At 49.1% G+C, this 9,125-nt stretch overlaps 1 protein-coding gene across 1 annotated transcript in view; it reads right to left on the reverse strand.

Annotated features, from left to right (window-relative positions):
* The window catches only part of DOCK1 (dedicator of cytokinesis 1), a 475,984-nt gene that overhangs the window by 101,888 nt on the left and 364,971 nt on the right, over positions 1 to 9,125 (reverse strand). The window contains exon 31 of the mRNA XM_007451187.1: positions 5,791 to 5,891. Within this exon, the coding sequence (XP_007451249.1) occupies positions 5,791 to 5,891 (101 nt within the window). The remainder of the gene's footprint in view (positions 1 to 5,790; positions 5,892 to 9,125) is intronic.

The following is a 9,125-nucleotide window of genomic DNA, read 5'->3' on the forward strand; positions in this document are numbered from 1 at the left end:
TAAGAAGGCCCAACACCAAGACTTGTGGAGCTCTTGCACTTAATGGGTGGAGGGAGGAGTCTGAGCCTGACAAGGGAGCAGCGGAGAGGCCAAAACGCTAGGAGGGAAACCTACAGAGGGGTTCTGGGAGCCCAGGACAGAGGTGGCCCACAGCCAGCATCGGGAGTGGGTGTGGGTGTGCAGTGAGAGAGGCACGGAGGGAGCTGGAGGGAGATGATGGGTGGAGTGAGACATTGTTATTTTTATGGGAAAGACTGGTAAGTTCTGGGGAGGTGGGAGGATACGGGACCCCAAATGTGACGGATGGGAATAAGCCTTACTAGACACAGGGGTCTGATGTGTCCTCCACTGCATAAAGTTTTATCACGTTTAATAAAATTCAGCATCACTGGGCAGGGGGATGAGGGGGTGGTGGTGGTGGGATGAACTGGGAGATCGGGATTGACATATATGAACTAATATGTATAAAACAGATAACTCAGGAGAACCTGCCATATAAAAAAATAAAATTAAAAAAGCTTTTTTAAGAAAGAAAATAAATATGTGCACACAAAAAAATTCAGCATCACTAAAAGAAGATGTGGTTTATATTTACAATGGAATATTACTCAGCCATAAAAAGGAATGAAATAATGCCATTTGCAGCAACATGGATGGGCCTAGAGATTGTCATACTGAGTGAAGTAAGTCAGACAGAGAAAGACAAGTACCATATAGTATCACTTGTATGTGGAATCTAAAGTATAATACAAATGAATTGATTTATAATACAGAAAGAGACTCAGAAAACAAACTTACGGCTACCAAAGGGGAAAGGGATGGGAGGAGGAATAAATTAGGAGTATGGGATTAACAGATACACACTACTTTATATAAAAGAAGTAAGCAATAAAGATTTACTGTATAGCACAGGGAACTATATTCACTATCTTGTAACAACCTATAATGGAAAATAATCTGAAAAAAATAGATAACTGAATCACTGTGCTGTACACCAGAAACTAACACAATGTTATAAATCAACTATATTTCAACTAAAAAAAAAAAAAAAAAAGAATACAGCATCGCTAGTGCACGTGGGACACTTAATTAACTCTTCGAAAAGGACCTTAGCACTGGTTACAGCTTGTTGAGTCCATCTCCTTGGGTCCCCTTCTAATTCTTAGTACGTGGTGAATTTATCTGGAATAATTTGAGTCTCTTGGGAAAAAAAATTAGCACAAACACAAATTTCCTTTTATAATTTGGAACGTTCAACTCCAGGTTCAGATTAGGCCACACTGCAGAGCAAGGCTTGTCACTGTGCACTTCTTTCCTTTTGGTTTCCCTAAAACGTAATGTGTACAGTATGAATTAACACACTGATGTTTCAGAACCCAGTGTTTGGAAACATTGTGATATTTTGTTTATGCGGTATTTTGGTCCAGTAGTGAAACCTGTCCTCTTAGAAGAGGCAGTGAGCTGAGGATAGACTTCTATAGGAAAAACAAAACGAACCAGAAAAGGATGGGAAACATCCCGGGACCAACTGGGGAGAGGGTACCATGAGGAACCCACATTAATCACATAGGTTCAAATCCACTGACCTGGGCTTGGCCATCACGCTTTACCCTCTCGGGCTGGAATTTTTAAATGGGCATCTTATGCTTAGAGCTGCTGGAGGCCCATTCATGAACCCCTTTCCTCTTCAAGAAGGCAGTCTGGTCCTGAACACAGAAGGCCAGTTGCAGTCACATCGCCCCACTGCCCCAACGCTAGGACACACGATGTCTTACAAACTAAAATGGTCAAGCTGGCTGCTAACCCAAAGCCAACTCTTTCACATTTGACTCATGCTTCCGGAGCCCCCGTAATGTACAAGGTGTGGGGGATGGAGGATGGGACATTCATGAAGGTCAGGGTTAGTATTCTGTCGCCTTCTCTGTCTTTGTTAGGAGTCACTAGCGCCAAGGATGTCTGAAGGTGAGTCAGTTAAATGTTCTCATTATGGACTTTGATTCCTAGAGGTTATTTATTGTGTGGATCATTGCCAAAGCTTGTACTCCGTTTGGGTTTGACATAATCAGTGTTCTGCACGCTATGGCCCATTCTTTGATGCTACTCCCATGTGCTTTGGAGAATGCTTTTGGAATAAATATCCTAATTATCTCCCCAACCTAGGTCACCAGGAGGACGGGAAGCTTAACAAGAGGGAATGAACAGGCAGATCTTCTGATACTGGGATTTTCTATTGTTCTGAGCCACAGCACTGTGGACCAGGCAGGCGGGAGGAGGTGCAGGCCGTGGCAGACAGGAAGGGCCGTGCTGGGGGCGCGAGGGGGCTCATGCCGAAGCCCTGGGTTGGATTCACAAACCCTACGGCAGTAGACAAGCCGACGTGGACAGCCAGAGGGGGCATCACTCCACTTTCAGACCCCACGGCCTTTCCCTCTAGAAGAAAATAACCCCCTGAATTACACTCCACTGTGCTGGAAATCAGCAGCCAGCCATTTGCTCAGACGCCTGGGGTTAGTCCCCATGTCACCTGGTCCCTCGCACCTTACCCCAAGTTCCGATCACTCCAGGCCCGGCCACTCACTCATGCTTCAGCAACGCAGAGCATTTCTGCTTACAGAGTGGGTCATGCCCCTTAGGACACAATGACCCCTTTTGGGACTGGCTGTTTGCTGACAAGGGGGTCAGTCAATCAATCTGGTAAACATCTCAGCCACCTTCGCCACCCAGTGTGAGTCCTACATGCCCACCTCCGGGCTGCCAAGGCATCTGGGGAGCACTTACGTTCTACTCCAATCATGTAATTTTAATTTTGCACAGCTACCTGCCCCCTAGACTGTGAATTTGTTTGTTTGTTTGTTTTTGTTTGGCGGCACGCGGGCCTCTCACTGTTGTGGCCTCTCCCGTTGCGGAGCAACAGGCTCCGGACGCGCAGGCTCAGCGGCCATGGCCCACGGGCACAGCCGCTCCGCGGCACGTGGGATCTTCCCGGACCGGGGCACGAACCCGCGTCCCCTGCATCTGCAGGCGGACTCTCAACCACTGCGCCACCAGGGAAGCCCTAGACTGTGAACTTTTTATCTCTGGGTCCCAAGCACCAGGACTCTAGTGCCGTGAGTACATGGCACAATGTGAAACAAATTAAAACATTTCTAAGGCACTAGAAAATTTAAGCATTTGGGTAGGACCATCTCCTACTATTTCTCATGAAGGTTTTGCTATTTAGAAATTAAAATTGCACGTGGATGATAAAAGTGTTTCAGGTGTAGCAAGAGGCAGGGTGAATACAACCAACAGGTGAACCCACGTTTTATGCCAGCCACGCGGCCTCACAGGCCAAGAGCGCCGAACACAGATGCTGGAAATTCCTTCTCCTCCGTGGCCTGTCATGGCCACACATTGAACCTGTGGCCCTGGGAGAGGGCCCCTCGGGCTGCACAGGAGCTGAGACACTCCTGCAAAGACGATTTCTGAAATGTTTGGGGCTTTTTCCCTCGGGGGATCCATGAGACAATTTCAAAGGGAAAATCTGGAGTCTCTCATTGCCACGGCTGTGAGAGACAGAATTCTAAAAGCCCGATTCAGAGGCCCTCTGGGAGGGGTGACACCAGCTGGCTGTGTTTAATTCTCCTTGGCTTTGAAGCTTCAGAAGGCACAGCACGATGTGGGAAGCAAACGTTTTCTCTGGTGGACAAGGCCCTGTGTGCTGAATGCATTTATTGGTGTCGCTCTAGCTTAGATTTTAACGCTCTCACACCAACAAGGAAAGGGCCCAGGAAGAGAGACGGGCCCTGCCCTGACCGGACAATGCTCAGAATCAAATGGTTTTATTCTCCAAACTGTGAAGGAGACGTCAGCTCTTTTCAGGCAGATTTCCGGTTTAAACTCAATTCTTCCCCGCAGGCATCTCTAAGGGTAGAGGATGCGCTACAAGCTTGGCAAGGAATGGGCACCAGTGTCGGCTGGAGCTGGGTCTGGACCCCAGCCTCACCCCACATGAGCACTGCACACAGGTGCGCAGGACAGGATAACCAGGGCTCTGGAGGGCTCTGGTGGGGAGAGGCTCGGGCCGAGTCCTGTGTGTGCTGGTTACTAGTGTTTCCATTACAAACAGCTTTCCCTGTGACAGCCTTTCATCAAGGACAACAAGCTGGGAGCCACCCCTAACTTCCTGGGAGCACTGAGGGAATGTACATTTCACAAAGTGGTAGCATCCCTGTTGAGCCAATCCCCGGAAGGTGCTGCCTAGAAAAGTCTGTCTCCTGAGCCAAGATGAGGGATAAACTCTGCTGGCTCGGAGGAGGGGGCCACCTTCCCTGCCATCGCCGCTGGGCACCCACTGGGCCCACGCCACCCGGGGTGCATTTTCCTGTCTGAAGAAGGAACACTTGCCTCTATCAACGGCCAACAGACCAGTCATTCAACTGAGGAAGCTTAAAGGAAAGACGGCCCGATGTTTTGTTTTGTTTTTGTTTTCTTTTTGGCTGCTACACGTGGCATGAGGGATCTTAGTTCCCCGACCAGGGATCAAACCTGGGAAGCAGGGAGTCTTAACCACTGGGAAGGGAAGCCAGGGAAGTCCCAAGATGACCCGATGAAAGCTGACTTTTAGATGGCTCAGGGAAGGATTTAAGGTTCTAAAAGCAGCCCAGCTAAACGTCTCGGGCTCTGAACTGCCCGAGTTAGAATGACTCAGTGTGAGACACGGGTCCCTGGTTCACAACCTGCTTCACTTCCTCGTCTGGAAAATAAAGATGATAAGAGAACCTGTGGAATAGTTTTGGGATTTGTTTGAATGATTCTATGTGAAAAATGCATAAAACGCTCTTAGAAAGTCACTGGCAGGTCACACGTGCTCTGTAAATATCTGCTAACTACTTACTCCCCGGGGGTAGTGTGCTTTCCATTTGGTCTGCAAGGGAGACACACACTCCTGGGGTACTAGGAGGGCTGAGCAGCTGTCCCCTTCTGAGAGGCCCTGGAATCTCTAACCTCAGCGATGGTACCAGGCTGGCCATGCCTTGGAACCGTCAACACGGCTCAGAGGGATTACGAAGTGATGAACAGGGCCGGATGACTTAGCAACGTGATGTACTGATGGAAGGGGCCCCCAGGGAACTGAGACGCTGGTGAAACTGAGGCAGAGAGAGAGGTGGCAAGGCCCTCAGAGGGCCCAAGGGTTGCAAAGAAACCCACGTAAGGGTTCTTTTCCTGACCCTGGACCAGGAGCTGTTCGGGATGCAGTGCTGAAGGAGCCAGGCAGGGATCCTGGCTTCCCCCGGGCTTCTCAGACGTTTTCAGGATAATCCAAGGGCTAGTTAAGCCCTTTCAGATCTCCTGCCTGGAAGAGGACCGGGGTCATCTCTTGCAAAGAAGGAACCCCAGATGACTCATCACTCTGTGATGAGTCGTTCCACAATCCCGAGATGCCAGCAGCTTCCGTCAGAAGCTTCCTTGTTTGAAGCAGCGTTGGAGAATTAAGCAATACAGCAAACCACATGTGGCGTGACATCGGCACGGTGCACAGCAAAAGCAATTATCTCCCGAAACTCCCATTCTGTTCGGTGCTAATAGTCTTGAATGACACTGACTTGCAACCCACCAGAATAAATCTGCTACTTTAGATCTGGATTCACGGGTTACAAAAGGCAATACTCAATTCATGGTTTGAAACCACCCTCTCATTACACCATGATTACATCTCAATTGGTACCCAGTTGGCTTAGAAGACGCAAGAAGACTGTGCTAATAGAACTGCAGGCTCCTGCCCGTGCATTCGGGGCTACGTGGACTTACTTGTTAAGGATTTTCCCTCTCTTTGCACTTGAAAAATTCTCCAGCTGCAAGGACTCTTGAGTGAGGAAAGCGACAGCCAGGTGAAAGTAGTTGTTCCACAGCTGAAACCAAAAAGGGGAGATGTTAAGGTGCCGAACCATTAACATAGGATCTCAGAAACGCTCCGAGACGTTTAGAATAGCGTTTGCCCAGCACACACTTCTGAAACGTTTGAAAGCCGCACTCTCTACCTACACGTTGCTAATCAGCCACCCACGGTGTGGTTCAGGGCTGAGCATGGGCTCTGACAGTGCATGCAGTCAGATCCCAGCTCAGCCACTTACTTAGGCAGACACGCTAACCTCTCTGTGCCTCGGTTTCCTCAGGTAAAGTGGGAATTTCAACAGTACCTACCTGATAGGGCTGCTAAAGGACGGAGGGAGTAAAGACATGCAGTGCCCATCCAGTGGTGCCGGGAGCATGGTAAGCACGTAATAAATGTTAGCTGTCATTAATGCTGTATCATGGAGCCCCTTACCTCATAGTATACGGCAAGCCCCCTACATATGAAGGAGTTCCGAGAGCGCGTTCGTAAGTCCAACTTGGTCGTAAGTCCAACAAAGTTAGCCTAGGTACCCAACTAACACAATCAGCTATATACCACTGCTTTTACGCTTGCTTCCAGACGTCCTGGGCTTGAAATAAAGATACGGTACTACTGTCCTCTATACAGTACTGCAAAGTACACAAAAGCACAACCACTTGCAGAGGATGCACGCAAGGGACAATGTACGCCAGACGCATGAACTAACGTACGTGATTGGACGTGCGAATGCACATCTGCATTCTTGAAAGTTCACGACTTGAAGGTTCGTAGGTAGGGGACTTACTGTATAGATTTCTATAATTTATCATTTTTATGATACTAAAAATATATACACACTAGAAAATTGAGGAAAACGTAAAAAGATCCAGCATTTCATATCTCAAGGACTTACAGACTGTACGTGGCTTAAGTGACAATTTACTATAAAATGATTTTGTCATCGTAAAGCTCATCACTGGAAGCTCTGTGTATCTGGACACAGTATCCCATAAAAGTGTGCTTCAACAAGAAGTGTTATGATGGGTAGATTCCTAAAGTCATGAAACTAAGACCCCCTGATTAGGTCAATGTTTAAGACCAGGTGAAGAAAATTTAAATGAAGGATGAATTCTTGGATCATGAATGGGGGCTTTTCGCTTGAACTCAATAAATGACACGGGCATACCCCTCACTGCCCAGGGGAGAAACCTGGGGTTTATTCTGGGCTTTGTCCTTCACAGCATCCCACCGTTTCAGTCAGCAAGTCCTTCTGCTTCCCCTTATAAATCCCTCCCAAGCCCACCCACTTTGTCTCAGTGCTGGGGTATCACCCACCCCAGGTCAGCATCATCCCTCACAGATCAGAACAGCCTGCTTCCTGTTTCCTGTCCTCGCCTCATCCCACAGGGCAGCCAGAGGGAACTGACACTAATCTGAGGGGGCCACACCCCAGCTCAAACCTCTTCAGGAACTTCCCACACGTTTCCGGTCAGAACAGAGTTTGAAGGGGAGTCCCGCTGCCTGGTTCCCTCTGCTTCTGCCTTGCAGCAGCCTTTCCATCCATACTCTGCACCCTTGTCTTCCCATCAGATCCTCGAGCTGATGCTCTCCCCAGCCCTGGGCCTTTGCAGATGCCGGGTCCACGCCCCTCTCCTTCCTCACTGGGTCTTAGCATACATACCAGGACCAGGTGTGTTCGCCCACTCCGCGCCCTCAAGCACCTTGGTCTGTCCCTACAGTCCCGACCTAATCGTCCTCCCTTTACACTCCACGGTACACAGGGTGGGGGCAGGATTCCAGGTCTGGGGCAGAGCCTGGCTCAAAGTAAGTGATCCATCAGGGATAATCAATATTTGAGGGATGAACCCATGGGGATTTCTCAAATGCAAATGAAAACTCTATGGACATTTCCTCCAGATTGCTTCCATCTGCATCGTCTCTCAGAGGGCGGCACCTGAGGGTGGGGGAGCGCAGGTGAGAGATAAGTGGGGAGACCCTCCCGCCCCCAGGAACTGCAGCAAGGGGCTCAGAGACTGGCCATCACAGATACGCCTCAGCAGACCATTCTTGTACCACAGGATATTTCAGGGGAACTTTCACACTGCTCCCAGTGGGAAAGAGCTGGACAGAGTTTCCATCACATGTCCAAGCTCCAAGGTGCCTTCAATGATCTTAGGAAGAAATTTGTGGGTATTGGTTTTCTTATTTACAAAACAGGGATAATAATCATTGCATCAAATGAGATGGTCACACAGAGTTACGTAAAAACAAGGTGTTAACAGCAATGACTCTATTTTCAGCGACCAGAGAAATAAGAGGAAATTTTCCAGCATGGATGTAGCTAAGAGTGCAGTGGGCTTCATTTATCCGGTGCTCCTCAGGAACTGGCATTTCTTCAGAAACAGAGCAGCTCATTCCCAGGTAAGGGCTGGTCTTCCCATTTCACAGATAAGGTTCAGAGACTTGCTCCAAACCACACAAAAAAACACGTGAAGCAGAACAAGGGTCTCCAGCGGGCCATCCTGGACCTCACAGGCCACACCTTTTAGGCCTTTTTATAATAAAAGGGGTGACTCAAATCAACAAAGTACAAGTTGCTTCCTTTGTTTTTGGAACTAACACCTCCCTGCTATCGCCACCCATCTCCCAGCAGTGCCCTCCTCTCACAGCACTGGCAGGGGTCCCTGGCCACGTTTGGGTCAGGGGCACCACTAGAGCAGGACCCAGAACGTATTTTAATGTATACCTGCTGCCCATAAAAACAACATCAACAAAAATATGAATGTGTCTTTTTAAATGCCAGTTTCACTAACTCTATATTCCTTCTCTTCACTCACACAGCGGCCAGGATGGCAGCTGAGCCACAAGTCTCCTGGAAACCCTGCCCTGGGAGATATTTAGGGGAACTGCGTAGTCCAATGCCCTGAAGGAGGTTCCCTCGTGGCCCACGTACCTGGCGACTCAGCTTCCACCTGTAAAGCCAGACTGGGACCCACAGGAGATTTTTATATCCTTAGGAATGAGGAGGCTGCCTATTGTGCACCTCAAAAATCCCCTGGCCATTGTCAGAGCCTGAACAGGACGAGGGGGCCCCCCAGGAGTTGGGAACATCTGGCATGGGGGGCAGGGGTCAGGACTTCTGTGATGTTCCTCCCAAGGGTGCAGCCTGGGTCTAAGCACTGGGGAACGTGAGGAAACCCAAGTGCAGGGCCGTCTGCAAACCCAGACCTGGGCTCTGCAAGAGTGCCAAGGACAGAACAGCCAGGAAAGA

The sequence above is a fragment of the Lipotes vexillifer genome, unplaced genomic scaffold (genome assembly GCF_000442215.2).
Source record: "Lipotes vexillifer unplaced genomic scaffold, Lipotes_vexillifer_v1.1 scaffold248, whole genome shotgun sequence".
NCBI lineage: Eukaryota > Metazoa > Chordata > Mammalia > Artiodactyla > Lipotidae > Lipotes > Lipotes vexillifer.